Source organism: Microtus pennsylvanicus, chromosome 4 (genome assembly GCF_037038515.1).
Source record: "Microtus pennsylvanicus isolate mMicPen1 chromosome 4, mMicPen1.hap1, whole genome shotgun sequence".
Lineage (NCBI taxonomy): Eukaryota > Metazoa > Chordata > Mammalia > Rodentia > Cricetidae > Microtus > Microtus pennsylvanicus.
The window spans coordinates 95,555,804-95,575,786 of NC_134582.1; the positions used below are offsets into that span (position 1 = coordinate 95,555,804).

The 19,983-nt window shown below is 45.1% G+C and overlaps 1 protein-coding gene across 2 annotated transcripts; it reads left to right on the forward strand.

Moving 5' to 3' along the window:
- The first annotated feature begins 507 nt into the window (after window positions 1–507).
- On the forward strand, window positions 508–9,393 carry Rpp40 (ribonuclease P/MRP subunit p40). Of its 2 annotated transcripts, none has more exons than XM_075969900.1 (8): window positions 508–672; window positions 2,191–2,335; window positions 2,995–3,063; window positions 4,324–4,419; window positions 5,212–5,337; window positions 7,439–7,637; window positions 7,742–7,876; window positions 9,171–9,393. In XM_075969900.1, the coding sequence occupies exons 1-8, from the start codon at window positions 550–552 to the stop codon at window positions 9,367–9,369; spliced, it is 1,092 nt and encodes a 363-aa protein (XP_075826015.1). In that variant the 5' UTR covers window positions 508–549; the 3' UTR covers window positions 9,370–9,393. The 2 variants fall into 2 exon arrangements, with proteins under 2 accessions (XP_075826015.1, XP_075826016.1); XM_075969901.1 differs by having other exon boundaries at window positions 513–672; window positions 7,445–7,637.
- Window positions 9,394–19,983: the final 10,590 nt, after the last annotated feature.

A 19,983-nucleotide genomic window follows, 5' to 3' on the forward strand; every position in this document is an offset into this window, starting at 1 on the left:
GGAATCCTAGTGGATATAAAATGCTGAAATACCACATTATCTCCCCACACACACACACACAATTTCCTATACCTTTTGGGAAGGCTCAGTGGGAACCCAGAGGCCTGTAGGTGAGTGTGCATTAGGAACTAGACCATGTCAGGAGTCAGGATCATAGAGTGCGTGCCACAAGGCAGGCGAGTTTCCTTACTGTACTGGACCTTTCCTATGTCTTATCTTCTTCCTATTTATAACGTGACAGAGAGCAGGCCTTCTCTGAGTTACTCCCTGGAGAAATGCTGTGGGATGGAATGAATATGTCAGGACCTCGAGAAGCTTCGGACACATTGGAAACCCTCCTTTCACTCCTATCCAATGCGCCTAGAAATTGACAGCAGAAGGGCAGGAAAGAATTCGGGGCGTGGAGGGGGAGGGACGTGCATCAGAAAGGGACAAATGGTGGAGCGAGGGGCGGTCCGGGAGGCGGGGCGGCCGGGGCGGCGGGGCGGCGGGGCGGCCCGGGAGGCGGGGCGGTCGGAGAGGCGGGGAGCACATCGACTCGTGCTTAACATGGCCACGCTGCGCAGACTGCAAGAGACTCCCCGGCACTTACTGGTCTGTGAGAAATCCAGCTTTGGCCACAACAAGTCTCGCCATAAACATCTCGTGGAGACGCACTATCATAACTACAGGGTGAGTCAGATCCACCCGGCCTCCTTTGGCCGTGGAGGTTTAGGGTAGAGCCTTTCTGGGCTTTCCTCGGCGGGACCTTTTCGTCTTGCGGGGGCGGGCAGAGTCTGTCGCCAAGCATCCTGGGAGCTGTATTCTCTTCAGTTTACCGATCACCTTTCTTTGAGGTGTGTAGGACTACAACTCCCAGCATGCGCCGGACACAGGGCTGTGCTCCGCCCTTCAGGAAGAGTAGAGTTTTGGGGTGTTCGTTTTCTGAGTTTGGTTGTTTAATGCCGGGTTCAAGATTGAGTCTCCAAGGCCCACGGTAGCTAGGTGAAGAGTTAGGTAGGCACGGAAGAGTTAGGAGTGTGACCTGAATAACGTAGCTGCCCTTAGCCCTAAATTTGTTCTGGTCTCGCTGTAGCTCAACGTATTCCTCTTTTCAAAGCACCACCGTGTTTGACAAATAAGGAATTAAAAACAAAACAAAAAGCCTACTTTAATACGATAAGGGCCTAAGCATTTTACACCTTAAATATCTGCTTGGTATGTTTCTCAGAGACATTAACTGATGTCCTTGTCCCTGTGTCTCAGGCACAGGCTGATTGTTGGAGCTTTGCGGAATGGACTTTAGCTGTGGGGATCATTTGAAATCCGCGCGGGTTTTAAGTCTCCGCTTCAGTTGAAATCTCATCCCTCCCTGCGTTCAAGAGTGTATCGCCTATTTTGCCTGGCTTGACCTGTTAACGTTGGTCTAGGAAATGGAAGCACCAGGGGCGCATCTGTTTCTATTACACATCTATTTATAGAATGTTCCTAAACTCCCTATGCTCCCAGGAGCAGTTCCTTTGATTTCAGTGACTTCAGAGTAAACAAATCCAGGCATGTTGAATTATACTCTACTTCCTTGAATATAAAGTTTGTACGACATAGCATGTATTGTTCGTGTGCAAAAAATAAAATTTAAGCAAGACTTCCATTGTATTTCTGCTTGGTCTCTTGCCTCACATGGCAATGCAGAAATGAAAAGCTTAAGTAATCAAATGTTTGCCTGAGATTTGATAGATTAAAAGATTTGTTGCTTGGGCTGGAGGGATGGCTCAGCAGTTGAGAGTATTGACTGCTCTTCCAGAGGGCCTGAGTTCAATTCCCAGCAACCACATGGTGACTCACAACCATCCATAATGAGTTCTGGTGCCCTCTTTTGGTGTGAAGCCATTCATGTAGGCAGAACACTATACATAATAAATAAATCTTTAAAAAAATGTGTTGTCTAGCAGAACAGTGGTAGTACACACCTTTAATCCCAGGCAAAGGTGGCTAGATCTCTGAGTTCAAGGTCCACTTGACAGTTTCTTGTCAAGAAAAAAACCTTGTCTCAGAAAAAAAAAACAACCAAACTTTAAAATGATTTGTTGCCAGTGTTTGTATGTCCCAGTAAAACCTGTGAAGGAATAGCTAGCAATTTTAATATTTCACTTCTGAAGACATGGTGTTGATCTTCATAGAATATAACTTTGTACTTCTACTTTCCAATAGGTTTCATTTCTTATTCCTGAATGTGGGATGCTGTCAAAAGAACTGAAAAGCCTGGTTATGGAAATTGGGCCCTATTACTCTGTGAAGAGCTTACCTCTTCATGAATTAATTACACGTGAATTCATCCAGACCTTTGTAAAGAAAGGTAAGAAAAGGCATCTAGCATCTCATATGAACAAGGCAAAATGAAGAGCTCTAGGAAGACCATAGCAGATACTGGGGTACTTCACTTGTTTTTGGAAGGGCCTGTAGAGGATAGACCATGTGCTTAGCTGCACGCATCACTTCTCTGTCTGTCGGTATTGTTCATTCTCCTCCTTCTTGTGGCCTCTTTAGGTGATGGCTAGATATCCGACCAGATTTAATTAACCCTCGCAGCTACTCGGTGAAGTAGGTCGAATCCCTACTTAGCAGATGAGGAAGATTAAGTAGCTTCCGATTATTAGCTTGGTTAAGTAATTTCTGACTATTAACTTAGAACTTTGTCTCAAAGGTTTGTTCTCTTGCATCTTCTGCTGTGCAGCTTTCTTTCTGCTTGGATCCCCAAGCTTACAGGTTCTTGTCTCAGTCTGTTCTCAGCCTGTTGCTAGTAAACCTGCACAAAAAGACCCTGAATGGGTCCAGAGCAGGAACTTAGCACGTGTATGTTCCAACTTATCCCTGGCGGGCATTGGGCTTATTGAATGGCTTAGAGTAGTGCTAAACACTGACTGTTACCTACCTGGAAGATTTGTTGTCATGTGAAAATAACTCATAAGAAAACATTGTGAAGGGTTAATTCTTTTTCTTGAATTTCTTTTACAGGTTCATTCTCTGCATTAACATACAATGCAAGTATTGATGAAGACAACGCTGTCGCCCTCCTACCAAATGGTGACAACATTCACTTTTTTTTCTGTCTTTTTTCAGTTATAAAAGAAATCTGTATAGTTAAAAGAAAACAAAACAAAAAACTCTAGGGTGTAGAGAGATGGCTTAGCAGTTAAGAGCACTGGCTGGTCTTCCAAAGGACCAGGGTTTGGTTCCCAGCACCCACTTGATAGCTCACAACTCTCTGTCTGTAGCTCCAGTTCCAGGGAATCCAGAGCCCTTGTTTGGCCTCCACAGGCACACATATGATGCACAGATATACGTGTGAGCAAAACACCAGCACACATAGAAATACAAAATAATAATTTTTAAAAGGTCAAATCATACAGCTCGAAACAGAGTGAAATGAAGCTCCTCCTTGAGTTTAGACGTCCTTCTTAGATGGAGCAGTTTGACATTTACCAGAATTTTCTATGAATTTATAAGCATTGAATTTTAACATTGGTTGTATTACATTGTTTCTCAGTAGTTGAGCTGTATGGCATAGACATGTTTGTCAGTGCAAACAGTTGTGAGTTAGAGCTTTTTGTTTTGTTGTGAGATGGGATCTTGCCATTTAGCCCAGGTTGGGCTCGAGTTTTCGTTCCCCCTGCCTTAGCTTCCCAAGCGCTGGGAATATAAATGTGAACCAGCACATCCCTACCTGGCTCTAACATAGTTTTTAAATGTCTTGACGATACTTGAAGTAGGAGCTGGAGAAATGGTTCATCAGCTAAGAGTGCTTACTGCCATTGCAGAGGACCCCGCTTCAGTTCCCAGTATCCACATGGCAGCTCACAGCTCAAGTTCCAGGAGATCTGATCACCTCTTCTGACCTCCACAGGCTCTTTGGTGTATTTGCATACGCCCAGGCACATAAATACACATAAAATTAAATCATATTTAAATTTGGGAAGAAGGTATTTGAAGTGATATACAGACCAGAGTTTGGTGGTTTCTTACTTAGTAGAATTACAGATATCTCGTTTCACTACTATAATATCTACATATGTGTATATGATAGATAATATCACCAAGCATGGTGTCTTACATCTATAATCCCTATATTTGGAAGGCTGAGGCAGGATGATGGCCACCAGTTTGAGGCCAGCCTCAGCAAGTCCCAGGCCAGTAAAGGACATGACTAGATAACATTAATGTGTTTTAAATAAGTTCTTCATATGTACTTACACTGCTGTTTCGCTGCCCAGTTGTCTACCTTCCTTAGAGAATATCAGCCATATTTTAACATCTCTCTTATGGGAACTACTTTTTGATTTATAGGAAAATTAATTTTATCATTGGATAAAGATACTTACGAAGAAACTGGGCTTCAAGGTCATCCATCTCGGTGTTCTGGCAGAAAACCTATGAGGTTTGGTAAGTACTATGTGTGGTCCACTGGAGTCTAGCCAGTCAGCTTTCTTGTAATAAAATGTAAATGTTGGCCACATCTCTGGTCTCTGTTCAGGAAAGATAGGGCTCTTTCTAGCCTCTGAAATCCTGACTCAAGGAGCTGTTGGTTGTGCTTCCCAGGGGCTTAATTGGTGCTATTCGACTGTTTCTGACTGTTTCTCTCCGCTGTACACGGCCTTGAATAAGTTGTAGAACTGGACTAGTCCTTTGTACGCAGTGGAGAGCAGCAACTTTGTGTGCTTGGCACACAATTTTTTTTTCTTTTTTAAGATTTATTTATTAAGCATACAATGTACTGCTGGCAAGGAAGGCACCAGATCTCATTACAGATGGTTGTGAGCCACCACGTGGTTGCTGGGAATTGAACTCGAGACCTCTGGAAGAGCAACCAGTGCTCTTACCCTCTGAGCCATCTCTCCAGCCCCGGCACACAATTTCTTTACTCTCTAGTGAAGAGGTGGTTTTGATGACACTGTGTGGTGTGGACTACAGTAACCAAGGTTGCCACATACACAGGAGATTGGAGTTGGCCTCCTGAAGACCTCTGCCCTTGATCTTTGGCCTCTGAAGATTTAAAGTATTTAAAACAACTGTAGTAGAAATAACCCCCTGAGGGATGTGTTTTTGATAAAGGAAAGGGGGTGAAGAACAAAATAATCTGTGCTGTATGTAAGCTTACTAAAACTTCAGGTGTTTCTCAGGGTTAGCTCTGTGTAATTTAAACGAAACATGGTTATTGCTTTTTCTACTTTTAAGTTATCTCCATTGATTTAATGGATTTATCCCTTAACCTGGATTCTAAGAAGTATGAAAGAATATCTTGGTCCTTCAAAGAAAAGAAGCCTTTGAAGTTTGATTTTCTTTTGGCGTGGCATCCTACAGGTATGGAGTATAAACTTTATAATGATACAGTGGTTTTGAAATCTTGCTGTTGGCGGGGTGTGATGGAGGGTTGTGATGGAGGGTTGAGTTGTATCACTGTGGTCAAGGGATACTGTTTACCTAGGGGTGTGGCAATGTGAAGGGGCTGCTTTGACTTTCCAGATGTCCGCAGCACCTTAGGTCAGAGTAGCCCGGTTCTGAAGCAATCTGCCCCAGTCTTCTTGGGTTTCCTGCAGAAGTAGAGAGCTTCACTGTGGCTTCAGAACGGCAACCTGTATCCACTCCCTTCTCTCTCTCCCATGTACACCAGACAGCCTTGGCTAGAGTACTTTAAAACAGCATCAGTTAGAATTATGTGTGTGTGATCTGTTTATCATTATTGCAGGATAGCACCCCAGATGGACTGTTAAATGTCAGATAGCTTTTGTTGTAACTTTAATTGATTAGAACACTGAATTTAGTACCAGCCTTAATGGTCATCAAGTATATTCATCTGCTTACAACTTCCACATGTATTACTCCCTTTGGAAGTGTTCTTTGCCCTGTTACCAGATTGCAACAAATCAGATTGTTGGGAGTTATGCTGGTGTAGTATCTCCTTTGGAGGACAGGGAGACCTAGTCCATTTTGGAACTCTGTTCATCTGTCTGCTTCTCATGGAAAATTCTTGGATTCTGCCGGCCCCAGATGGCTCCTGTCTGTCCAAATTTTCTAAAGTTTAATGCCTCTCTTCCTTCTGCAAATGGTAAATATACAAGAGGGGGGAGATATTAACTGATGTTTCTGTCAGTTGGCAACTTCTCGGAGGACTGTTCGTGCTATGGATTCTCCAGAGAAACTAAGAACAGCCTGACTTTTACTATCTTCCAGCCAGCAAAGTCAGCCACAAGTGTCCTGGGTCAAAGACAGAGGATTTGGTTGATCACAGTGGGAGCAGTTGACCGGTCTAGAAGCCCTGCTGGCAAACTTAGGTTGAGTCAAGGGCCTGACACCCTGGAGCCTGATACCCAGGAGCAGGAGAAGCTGGGTGTCTCAGCTCCAGGAGATAGAGTGAATTTACCTTGCCTCTGCCCTCGTTCTGTCTGGGCCCTGGCTGTTGGAATAACTCACATGTCTACCACCCTCAGAGTGGGGCTCTCCTAAGCAGTCCGTGAATTCACATGCCACTCTCCTTTTGAAACATCCTCACAGACACACCTAGAAGTGAGCTTTACCACTAATGCAGTTTGACACCTGGAATTAATCAGCACATAAGAGAATCGGCATTTGTAAAGTTCACCAAATTCCACTTGGCTTGGAGTGGCACGGAGTTAGTGTAGTAATGCCAGCATATGCAGTGGGTTACATGACAGAGAAGAAGCATAGAACCCAAGGAACTCAGTCGTTTTAGAGTGTTTTATAGTGGGAGTAAGATTGGGGGTGGGGCCATTATTTTTATCTTACTGGACAGTAAGCCAGCCTGCCCTGTGCTTTGGAGTGAATGTGTCTGTTCTGCTTTCCAAGGCTGTTGGATGCAAAAACTTCTCTGAAAAGATACAGTGGATTTTCTTGGGTCTTCAAAGGGATAGTTAGCAAGAGCTTCTATTATCATTCAGTTCCTCTGCTGTTTCCTATTAGATTGTACAAGCACACTCCTTTCTTTAGAGTTCACTAGCATCCCTATATAGGGAATACTTGGGGTTTATATAGGACGTTGAAATTTTCTTGTTAGAGCAAGCAAAACAAATACGGGCCTGAGCTGACAGCGTCCTGTGTTTTCCAAGGAAAGTGAGGATGGAGGTTGTTCGTGATGCTTTAGCATACACAGCTGAAAGCAACTTTAAGAGGTTGTAATTAGGATGCAGCTTTGCCTGGCTTCCATTTTACCTTATCTTACCTGTTCTGCATAACTCAAAAGGGAATGGGAAACGTCTTGGGCATGGTGGTACTTACCTATAAAGGGAAGGGAGGCTTGCAGGAGGATCATGCATTTGAGGCCAGCGACATACTCTTGAGACCCTGTCTCAGAAACACACAGAAGAAGAAAAGGGATGTTGGAGTTGGGTCAAGACTCATCCAAGTTGTAACAGTGTTGACTCAGCCTTATTTGGTGTGTTCTAAGGTGCAGAAGAATCAACAATGAGGTCATACTTTTCCAAATACCAAATTCAGGAGCATCAGCCAAAAGTGGCCTGGAGCACAGTGAGAGAGCTGCAGTGCCCGGTGCTGCAGAGCAGCTCACTTGCAGGAGAGCCAGAGGAGGCCTGCAGTGCCCTGGAGCTCTTTGACTGGCTCGGCGCTGTCTTCTGCAATGCGGACATGTAGGTATATGAGCTCTTGGTTGCTTGTCTTCAATAAGAGTTCCGTACTTTGCATGTGGTTATGTAGTGGTTGTAAAAAACGTTTTCTTTCCTTTTTATGGCAGGAATAACCAGCCTTATAATTTCATATCAACCTACTGCTGTCCCCAGCCGAATACAGTCGTAGCCCAAGCTTGTCTGTGCACAATCACGGGTTTCATACTACCAGAGAAGATACAGGTCCTTCTGGAACAGCTGCGGTGAGAACCCTTCTTGGCTGTGTCTCTCACTTGTTGGTGCTACAGTGGGGCGTTAAAGACTTTTGTTAGTGTGGTACAAGGCAGGACCTTCCACATGTTACTGGCACCCAAAGTATAGTAACATTTTAAATGTTGTAAGTGTTCATTAACAACAACAACAACAACAAAAACTTTGTCTTTTTAAAGATTTATTTTATTTATATGCACTTGTGTGTGAGTGCCGGTGGGGGCCAGAAGAGGGCTGCAGATTCCCTGGGGCTGGAGTTACAGTTTTGAGTCTACCTATGGGTGCTGGGAAGCAAACTTGAGTCCTCTGGAAGGAAGTGCTTTTAACTGCTGTGCCAGCCCTGGCATCTAATTCTTGCTGACAGAGACAAATGCTATTTGGAAGTACTAATCCTTGTGGAAAGAGAAAGCAGAACCTCGGTAGGCTTCTTGAAACAAGCTGTTCATTTTCCTGGTTATGTTTTGAGCCATTTTGTTTTTAAAATGTTTACTACTACTACTTGAAAACACTTCAGTATTCTGTGAGACAAATTATGACCTATGTTATATGAAAGAATTCTGCAAATCTTTCATTTAGAATTAGGAACTCTGTATGGTGGGGCATGCCTTTAATCCCAGCACTTGGGACCCAGAGGCAGGAGAATCTGAGTCCGAGGCCAGCCTGGTCTACATTGTGAGTTCTAGGACACCTAGGGCTATATAGAGAGACCCTAGATTTTGTTGTTGTTGTTGTTGTTGTTTTTTCCTTCCATGCTGGGAGTCAGACTCAAGGCCTTAAGGATGGAACGCAAGTGTTAAGCACTAAGTCCCCACCCCAGCAAGAATATTTACTGTTCATGGGAGAGAGCCCAGTGAGATAGCTCAGTGGGTAAAGACACATGAGCCAGAACCAACAACCTGAGTTTGAGTCTCAGGATGCACAGAGGACCTCAAAGTTGTCTTCTGACCCCCACACAGGCATACACACATTGAGAAATAAACAAAAACCCACCTTAATAGGAGGGAAGCTATTATGTAATTTGGGTGGGGTGGATGTTATTCTCTTGGTCTTAACTGATTTTTTTCCAGGCTGTAATAGCTGCTGATTTTGTTTCCTGAGTGTTAATGTTAGGTAATCTTTATGGACTTCATAATATAGCACCAAGTATTTAATTCACATAGCCTAGTTTTTATGAATCAAAATCGTCTCAGTTTAATTAGACCGTCAGAAATACCCCTAATCCAGGATAATTTCTCTAATGTGGATGTTCCTGACCTCTTATTTATAAGAATTTTCTTTCTTTTTCAGTCACTACTTTGATGAACCAAAGTTAGCGCCGTGGGTCACCTTGTCAGTTCAAGGCTTTGCAGACAGCCCTGTCTCCTGGAGAGAGAACGAACATGGCTTCCAGAAAGGAGGAGAGCACTTGTACAACTTTGTGGTTTTTAGAAATCAGCACTATTGGCTTCAGATGGCCGTTGGAGCCAATGATGACTGTCCACCATAAGAAAATGCAAAATGTAAAACTGTGTGTGTTTGTCGTCATATTTCCTCATTGTGAAAGGGTTATGTGTCACCCAGCTTTGTCATAAGGATTGACTTCTCAGACCAGCCTCTGCTTGCTGTCTGCTCTGCAGTGGCTCCTGGGCACGGGCTGCTCGTCCACTGAATAGCTCTGAGCTGATTTTTCTGTTGATCACAGGGCATTGCTTACGACAGAGCAGGGTAAGCTGGAAGATGGCGCTTGGTGAGGTTTTTAGGTTAGAAAGGAATCCTTATCCTTATCTTTGAGGCCCAGTCATGGGTGCTATTCACATAGTAACTGTTCTAGTTTGATTTTCTGTTGACCAGAAGCAACTTCTGGAAGGAACGAACAGTTACAGTCCTTCATCAAGGGAAGTTGAGGCAGGAACTTAGAGACAGGAACTGAAGCCCATAGAGGAATGCTTTTTCTGACTTGCTCGCCTAGCTTTCTTATACAGCCCAGGACCACCTGCTTAGGAGTGGCATTCCAGAATAAACACCTGGCTTCTACCTGATGTATATGTATACCTGTGGGGCTGGAGTCACAGAGGGCATGGGCTGCTCTCTGAGGGGAGGACATTTTGGAGAGCAGTTACCCTGCTTCAGTCTCATTAGGTCACACTGATCTGACTGTTACGGCTGAAGGCACAGACGAGTGTAGGGAGGGCTGAAATGTGACTGGACCTTTCCCCTATGGAGAAAGCCACCAGGGAGCTTCTTCAACATAGAACTACTTTATCCACCTCCAGCCCACACCCTGGCCAAAGCTTTTGAGGAGCCGCCTTCCACTACGGGCGAATGGAAAGTGTGTATCAGAACAGTTCGCTGCTTTGTGGATACAGTGTTTTCCTTGATAGGGGTCCTATTTCAGAACTGAGTGTTCTGTGCCCTGTCTTAGTTTAGGGCAGGAGGCTCCAAGATTGAGTCCCCTTGGACTGATTTTCTATATGGTTTGGTAGAGTTTGAAACTCACCCTTTTCCATGTGGATATCCAATTTTTCCCTGAATGGTTTGCTGGGGATCCCGTTCCCTTCCGTGTGTCTCAGCATCACTGTGAAGAGTCAACTGATTAAATTCCATGTCACTGACTGATGCAGGGGTGGGAAGATGGGAGGAGAAAGGAGCTTACAGGAGATCCATACCTGGGTAAAAGCATGCTGAAGGCAAGCTGGGCTGAGACATGCACTTTCTGCAAGGCAGTAGCAGAACCACATGGATGGTGGGCAGAGAGAAGCAAGGGCTTTTCCTGGATGGTACCCTGTTGGAAAAATGTCCCACCAGCTTTGCCAAGGGACATAGGGAGGTGTCAGCTCTGGGGTGTCCTGGAATCCCACAAGAGTAGATTGCTGGATCTCTGCACTTCCTACAAAGGCCAGTCCAAATGTCACCAAATGCTGGCCTTAGCAACCAGCAGCCAGGGGTGTAGGCTCAGCTCTTGGCCAGGGTCCAGGACAGTGTGTGAGAAAAGAGCTTCACGTTTCTGCAGGCTTGCTTTAGAAGTGCAGGGAGGAAGCTGGATGAGATGGTGCACAGACAAGATCTCCATGCTTGGGAGGCAGAAACAGGAGGATCCGGAGTTCAAGGTCATTCTCGGAAATGCAGCAAGTTCCTGGACAATCTAGGTTACGTGAGACCTTGTCTCAAAATAAATGAAATAAAACCAATGAATGGAGGAATAGGAGCCTTGTAAAATATCTATAAATGTCTCAGTTTAATTTATGGAAAAGAAAGGGGGAGAGAGAGAGAGAAAAGCGTTTCACGAAATTCTACTTCTCAAAAGGAAGCAAGATTGCTTGCACCACAATGAATATCTCAGAGAACTTCTTTTTTCCATTTAGCCCAGGAGCTGAAAAGTGAGCGATTTTTACTGTGTCTTCTTACTGAAGGATAGCAGATGCAAGTTGCTGCTTGGTGTGAGCCCCAAACCTAGTGATTAAGTAACAAGACCATGTGCAGCTGACAGACAAAGGAATTGGTTTCCTCACAGCCACACCACAGCCAGAAAGGTGAGCTGGGATGACCTGTTCCCTCTCTAGGACCTGGCAGTAACCTGTGAACTCTCCAGCACAGCCACTTGGTCAACGGTATCATCCCACTTTAAAAGAAGTCCAGCTCTTGTATGAAAATAAAACGGGTGGCTAGGCTGAATGGGGCCCTGCCAGAGAGAGGAAAGTATTCATTTAAATATCTGATTTGTATCCAAATTCATTCCATCAAAGACCTGACTCGAGTTTGCCAACCCGCTGGAGGAACAGCATAGGCATTTCTGGTGTGCCTGTAAAGTGGCCTCAACTTCCCATGCTACCACAGCCAAAAGCCATAATTGGCTCTGAGCGTTGGGTGTCAGGTTACCGGTCCCAGGATAACACGTGGCCCAGTTCTGCTGAAATTGGAGCTGCCCCAAAGCCGCTTTCTGCTGGCTCTCCGCCTGCACTTCCTCAGTCACAGCCAGATGGGGCCAGAGGCTACGAACTGGGCTGGAGCTGGGCACGCTGGGAGAACTGGGATCCAGTCTCCTGGCTCATCCACACTTCCTCCCACCCTGTCATCCTCCCTGTTCCCCTCCTGGCTATCTGCTGCTCTTTTTGTTCCTTCAGTGGCAGATTTGTAGTGTTCCTGCCAAAATCCGAGACAGCCACAGAACAATAAGCGGCTGCGGGTGAATCCATCCCTGCTTGCAACTGTTGTTTTCATTAAGAATTTTCTAGACGCTTAGTTACCTTTCACATCTCCCCAGTCAGTGGTCTTTGCTAGGCTTTCGGACCTCTGAGGCAAGCATGTGGGGATGTCTTTAGGCTTCCCCACATAGACAAGATAGGGGGAACCTGACAGTGGAAGATGGAGTGTTGGTGGCTTCTTCAGGAGATGGGCACACCCAGGATTATAGTGTGTCTGTGGCACAAGACGTCATCTATGAAAAGCTCAAGTAGGAACATATGCAAAAGAGTGGCACAAACAAATCCTACCCGCATGCGTGGCACACTGTGGGTCCCATGTCAGCTGAATAGAATTGCTGGTTGAAATCATCACTCGCTGATGTGCAAACTCCTTCGTTTTGTTCTGCTTTGAAAAGGTTAAGTTCCTTGTACTGCAGAGCTTGCTCTGGGCAGGACTTCCTCTTGATGTCACACACACACACACACACACACGCACGCACGCACACACACACACACACGCACACACACCATACACCATTTTGTTTATCAAGAACATCAGAGGGCTGGAGAGATGGCTCAGTGGTTAAGAGCATTCATTGCCTGCTCTTCCAAAAGGTCCTGAGTTCAATTCCCAGCAACCACATGGTGGCTCACAACCATCTGTAATGGGGTCTGGTGCCCTCTTCTGGCCTGCAGGGATACACCCAGACAGAATATTGTATACATAATAAATAAATAAATAAATATATATAAAAAAAAAGAACATCAGAAGCCGGGCGGTGGTGGCGCACGCCTTTAATCCCAGCACTTGGGAGGCAGAGGCAGGCGGATCTCTGTGAGTTCTAGGCCAGCCTGGTCTACAAGAGCTAGTTCCGGGATCCGGGACAGGCACCAAAGCTACAGAGAAACCCTGTCTCGAAAAACCAAAAAAAAAAAAAAAAAAAGAACATTAGAAACATTTTGCCCTCCAGGATTCAAAAACATCAAGGAAGTAAACAAATTCTGTGGAACCTTTTATTTTTATTATTTATTTATTTATTGAGATACGATCTTTCTATTACATAGCTTTGGTTGTCTTGGAACTCACTGTTTAGATCAGGGTAACCTCAATCTCACAGAGATCCACCCACTTTTGCCTTTGAGTCCTGGGATTAAAGGTACGCAATAATCTTTTAAAAACTATTTGATTATGTTAAATCATGGTAAAACACACAGCATAAAAGTTATAATTTTATCAGCTTTAAGTATGTAGTTCCGCAGGCTTAGATATAGTCACAGGGCTAGAGGTGTAGCTCAGGATGGAGCAATTGCTTGTCATGTGCAGGGCCCTGGGGTCATCCCTAAGACCACAAACCTGCACAGAGAAGTCTGTGAAATACAAAGAAACAAACAAATGTATATATGTATGTATGTGTGTATATATATATGTATGTGCACATTTCCAAGGTTGTACAGACATTGCCACCACCTCTAGAACTTTCCGGTCTTCCCAACCTAACCTCTGTATCTATTAACATTGGCACCAAGTCCCCAACCCCCACCCCAACACCCAAATCCTGGCAATGACCAGCCCGGTCTCTGTAAACGTGACTCTTAAGTGCCTCGCTTAAGTGGAAGGAAAAGTTGCTTTGTTTTGTTTTTCTTTTTTTTTTTTTTTTTTTTGGTTGTGAGCCTAGCCTTTAACGGCTGAGCCATCCCTCCAGGCCTGTTTTTCTTTTTTTTAAGGAAATATTTTATGACTAAAGAGGCAATAATTTTTTTTTTTTTTTGGTTTTTCGAGACAGGGTTTCTCTGTAGCTTTGGAGCCTGTCCTGGAACTCGCTCTGTAGACCAGGCTGGTCTCGAACTCACAGAGATCCGCCTGCCTCTGCCTCCCGAGTGCTGGGATTAAAGGCGTGTGCCACCATCGCCCGGCAAGAGGCAATAATTTTTAACTCACAGAATTGACATTTTGGTTAATGGATTCATAGGCACAAAAGCTCCCACCTCCCTCCCCCATTATCATGATCATCTTACTGTGGGGAGGGTATTCTGAGCTGGTCACCATTCCTGAAGAGCGGTGTGAAGCAAGCATTTGGACGCAGGATAGGTTTTGGTCAACAGTCTCCCCTTTGGCTCTGTTTCTCAAGCTTTGTTTTTCACACCTGTGAGAAACTTTTTGGCTTCTATCAGAGGTAGTTAATCTGGTGAAGAACCATATTTTCTGATTCTTCCCCTTTGCACCAGTTAGCCAATTGCATCAGATTGTGAATCTGAGTTCCCACCAGTGGGATGAGATGTAGTTACCACCTACATCAGGGGTGGAAAAAGAAAGCTGTCTTGGCCAAGTGTGCTTGCTGGCCAGGTTTGGCTTTTGGTACATCCTTATTTATTTTTTAAAAATTTGCCATGCCAAGCTACTTCACTTTGTTCTCCTGTTCTTTTGTGTGAAACCGAGACTTTTCTTTGTTTCTAGCTTTTGACTTGTTCAACTCTCTCTGGTGTCGAGGCGTCTTCTCCACCTAGCTCCTCCCCGTCACCCAGCCTGCCTTCCTCCTCTCTCCCTCCCTTTACCTCTCTGTAATACAATCTACAGGCCAGTTGTTGATTTAAGACCAGCACACTCTTCAATTTAGGATTCATAGAGCTCGTTGAGTTTTTATGGTCATAACACAAGTGCCACTAAGAAGTACACAAGAGTTTATTTATTGCACGGAAGCCTGACTGCTGGGAGCTTTTCATGAAGCAAAAAGGGACACTGAGGATGATAGCAAGGGACACCGAGGACGACAGCAGGGGATTGTTATAAATAAAACACTGGCATTGCTTGAATTAGGCTGGGGTTATAGCCAACTAACCAATGACAAGTTTGAGACACCTTACCTCCCAACGCTCTAGCTTAGCAGCAAACCCTGTGCGTGCTGCTTCCTCGGCTTTCCTAGTCCAAGGGAAAGAACTTATACAAGTAAGGTTTCTGCTGGATGCACATTCCCTTCCCACTGTAGCAAAGTTCAAACCATCACAAATCAGAGCATCAACTGTTTAGCTTCTTCATCAGTAGAAGGATCCAAACTTTCTGGAAAGAAACTGAGGTGATGGGGAGAGACGGTTAGTTAGGAGCACTTAATGCTCTTGCAGCTGACCCTGGTTTGGTTGCCAGCACCTGTGTGCCTCACAACCACCTAGAACTCCAGGAGATTTGACTCCTGTGTGGGCTCCTGCATGCATGTGGTGCATATATACACGAGGGAACACAAGCACATAAAATAAATAAATAAATAAATCCACCTAAAACACTGAAGTAAGCTGGGTCTGGTGGCTCAGGACTTTCATCTCAGCACTTGGAGGCCCTGTGTGAGTTCCAGGACAGCTTGGTTTATATGGCAAGTCCCAGGGCAGTAAGGAATACATAGAGAGACCCCGTCTTGACAACAAAATAATATACATGTCACACAGTGTGCTTGGACGTTTTCTTACCAATGGGCATGCAGAGCTTTTACACAATGCTGCTGCAGGCCTGTGGGGCACAGGAGAGGGAGCTGCCAGTCTCCTTGAAAGTCTCATAGAATATCTCTAGTAATAAAAAGGAAAAAGTTAGTGGTGACTGTCACACGTTGCTGTTAACAAAACTTACAATGAGATATGAGGGCCAGTGGTCTTCTATTTTTTCCTTTCATTAATACCCGAATGATGTCTGGTTAGGGAAGCACTATTCAGGCGGTAGTCTAAGAATGACCAGCCTTGGCAGGGTGTGCCCAGCCTGTCTGGGAGGTAACTGGAGCCTGTTGCACAAGTGACCTCTTTCTAATTCTCTGCTGTATTGTTGGAGTCAGTTGGCTGCTGGGGGTTTTTGGTGCAGGATCAGAGGCCGTAACAGGTCATGCAAGCACCACGCCTCCTTGGCTCAGCACTTCAGCCATTAGAACCACCGGTCTGTCCAGATAAGGAAAGCTCCGCTGAGCTTGAAGCAGAATATTGCCAAGCTTCCTCCTCTTGGAAACCAGGGGCTTCATGGTAAAACCTAAAAAGCTCATGTGGTACATGCTGTGCGGGCACACGCCTATAATTCCAGCACACAGGAGGGGGCAGCAGGAGGTCAGAGAGTTCCAGGGCAGCCTAAAATATTTAGCATGAGCCTGGTGTCCCTTCAATCACAGGCCACCCCAAGAAATGACAACGTGAAGCTGTGAATGTTTCCATGGAATCAGATTGCAGGTGGTGGCATCAGACTCCACTCATTCAAGCTGTTCTTTGAGAATCTGATTTACGCTTCCTGAGGTAAGAAGGGACCAGAGACGCCCTATCAATAGATCCGCCCCATCAATAGATCCATGTGATAACAACTAGCTAATTAATCAGGCTGTGAAGTTTAAACACTACAGCAGCTTATTTGGAGAGTAAAGGATTCTTGTAGTCAATCATACTCACTAGAGATAAGCAGTGAGAATGAAGGCCAGGACTTGGTGTGTATTCGCTGTACATAATGGCCCATCACTACCCAGCCAGCTGTTGGCTTCTGCTTTAGATGCTGGAAGTCAGTTCAGGGGACTCGGGAGAGAGGCATGCACCCCAGGTGACTTCCATTCCTCTGCTCAAGACAGTGAGAGGCAAGAGTTCATGAAAGAAGACAAAAGCAATTTCATTGTACTGGAGCCTGGAACTTGGTTGTAAACATTGGGCTTGTGGACAAGTGAGAGGGCTTAGCAAGGGAGGGAGCTTGCAGCATGAGCCTGGCAACCTAAGTTCAATTCCTGGAACCCACATAAAGGTGGAAGAGATTTGATTCCACAAGATTGTCCTCTGATCGACACACACAAGCACACAAGCCATGGAAAGCATGTTCCCCATCACAATCACACACACACACACACACAAATGGGTTGCCACACTAATAAACAAATAAAGGGGTTGTTTTAAGTTGGGTTAACCATGATACATAGAATAATCTTTATTGAAGATCAGTGAAAACAGAACTGCTCCTGTGTGTGATTTACCTACTTAACAAACCCAAAAATACAAACAAAAATTGATATTGATGCTAAAAAGATGTGTACAAAAAATAAAGGGAACTTTGGACATGTGTCAGTGAGTGACAGATGTTAACCCTCATATTTCTTCCATGCGGATAAGGCCTGTTTGGGGTATAGTTTGTGTCTGAGAGTTCCTGAGTGTGGTGGCCACCTCTGCTCCTGGCCCCAGCAGCCCCACCTCCAAGTCTAGACCTCCCCCCAGGAGCGTCACTCTCCCTTAACCGAGGCTGGAACTGGTGGCTTGTTTCCAAGCTTGAGCTCAACAAAAGCAGTAGGATACCACTTTTGGGTCACAGACCTAGGGGATGCAGCTGCAGTTCTGGGCGGCTCCTAGAGAGGCCCAGGAGCCCGAACGGAGGGTGACCTCCTGCACATAGCCAGTGACCCTCAGTCCAGTGGTCCACAGGAGCCCATTCCTGCCAGAGTTCGCGGAAGGTGAGGCCAGAATTCTTGTCCCAGAGTTGTGAGACAGCTGCAGGCTGCTCCAATCAGGCCAGACTCGGCTACCTTGTCCTCCTGGGAGGAATATGGGCGCCAGTATTTTTGCCACCTACTGACATGTGTCCAGAATTCATGTTTTTGCACATATTCTTTTTAAACAGAACTATAGATTTTGTATATATTTTCAGGTAAAGTACTTAGATCTCGTGCAGGTGAAGACAGTTTCAACGTCCTTCCAAAGAACTCAGGAGGAATTCTTGCATTCTGTTAACAGCCCAAGCACTCTGGGTCTTGTGGGTTAATACTTGCACAAGGTCACCCCTCCACATTCATGCTATTTCTAACTACTCTGTGGCTTCTTTGACAACTGAGTAAGTTAGGGGCGTATTGTTGAATTTGCAGTGTTTTGGTAATTGATCTCCTTTCATCCTATTGTGAAGGACACATGGTCGGGGCACTGCCTTTGGTTGGGGATTGCTCAAATGTGCTAGGTGTGTTTTAGAATGTGGAAGTCTCCGCCCTTGTTATCTCCTGCCCTAACATGTTTAATGTATATATTTTTGCCTAGTTCTAGAATGTAGTATAAACAAAACAGTACAAAAACAGGGATGTTAAAACCTACTAAATCTCTGATTTTATTTCTAGCCCACCCAAAATAACTATGTAGATCTTGCTGGCCTGGACTTGTAGATCAAGAGACCTTGAATCTAGATATGACCATCTTCTGGGAACATACCTCCATCATACCTGGCTTGCTTGAGTTTGTAGAGTGGCTCTTGTAACATTTGGAACTCGTATCTATTCGCTCTGGGCTAAAACTGAAGACAACATAAAGTGCCTAGTAAATGAAGGGTGCAGGGCATGTAAGACTCAGCTGACTGCTGGGGCTTTCTTTGGTGACCTGGGAGTAGCTTCCAAGTGCCCCGGGCAGCCTGGAGGCAGGAACAGGTGTATCTCAGAAACAAGAATCACCACTATTTTTTTTGTTATTTAGGCTTTTCTTCTCTTAGGTTGGAACCCTGAATCACACAGACTGGCCAAGAAGTTTTAAGTCCATATTAAAATCATCCAGCGCTCTGTTCACAAAAGCAGATACACTCTAGATGGATAGCAACAGGCCTCCTGGGGTGGAGTTGGCTAAGTAACTCACTGAGGGTCACTTTTAAATGCATGAATGATCCAGCTCCCAATGATGTTGACAGACCTCCATAATTTTCTTATTCAGCTCAATGCTTTTCCTAGTTTTTAATTTGAATCCAAGTAGGCATCACCCCACTCAACCTGAACCATCTCGTCTACCCAGATTTGTATGCTCAAAGGGTGCCAAGAAGGGTTGTTCTTCCATGTTAAGAGTACAGATAGGTTGACTGTACTGGACCATTCTTCCCACATGTCTAGTTAGCAAGCCTTGTGTGGGTAGGGCATAAAATTTTTTTCTTTTCTATTTTTTTTAAAAATATACTTATTTATTATGTATACAGTGCAGGCCAGAAGAGGGTACCAAGAGTCATTACAGATGGCTGTGTGCCACCATATGGTTGCTGGGAATTGAACTCAGGACCTTTGGAAGAACAGGCAAAGCTCTTAACCACTGAGTCATTTCTCCAGCCCCCCCCCCTTTTTTTTTCTTGAGACAGGGTTTCTCTGTAGTTTTGGAGCCTGTCCTGGAGCTAACTCTTGTAAACCAGACTGGTCTCAAACTCACTGAGAGCCACCTGCCTCTGCCTCCCAAGTGCTGGGATTAAAAGAATGTGCCACCACTGCCAGGCTCCATTTTTGCTTTTTAAAGCCACTCAGACTACTTAAAAATATAATCTGAACAGAAGCCATTTCCATCTTGACAGAAGCTCCTTAGGCAAGAGGAGGTCATCAGGTAGCTGTGAAGTGTACTTTCCCTAGGGTCTGGCCACCAACAGGCTGAGAGATGATGCTGCCCAATGGCCCTGAGTCCCGTGTTCTTACAATGACTTGGATAACAAACCAGTATGTGGCTAATGTCTGCTTTGTTTGTTCTCTCAAGTCCTGGTAGCACTGCCCAGGATGGCAGTGTCCAACTGTCCCAGGCCTCTCCTTCCTCTTCTGTGACAAGTCTCTGCTCAGGCACACTTTCCCACACACTTACACAGGGCACAACCCAGGGCTCTCACAAGCTTCGGGTGATTCACACCTTGGGACAGCAAAGTCACAGGCTAGATCAAGTTGGCTATGAATACAGTAAGAGAAGCCACCAGGAAAGGCAGTGACAGCCACGGGGCTGAGGGACCCTTAAAGTATCACTATTTCATAGGTGCCAATTTGGTGAAACACACCTACCTTCCTTTGGAGTAGTTACCCATCCAACCACGTGAATATGAGAAGGAGCAGTGGACTGCAGTCTCTGAGCCAAACACCAAAGTTTACTCACGTTTGTGAACCTCATGAAAAATCCCAGGGGAAAATGCCCCCATAGGAAACCTGGCAAGGGAAGAATTCATCGAGAAACACTCCCAT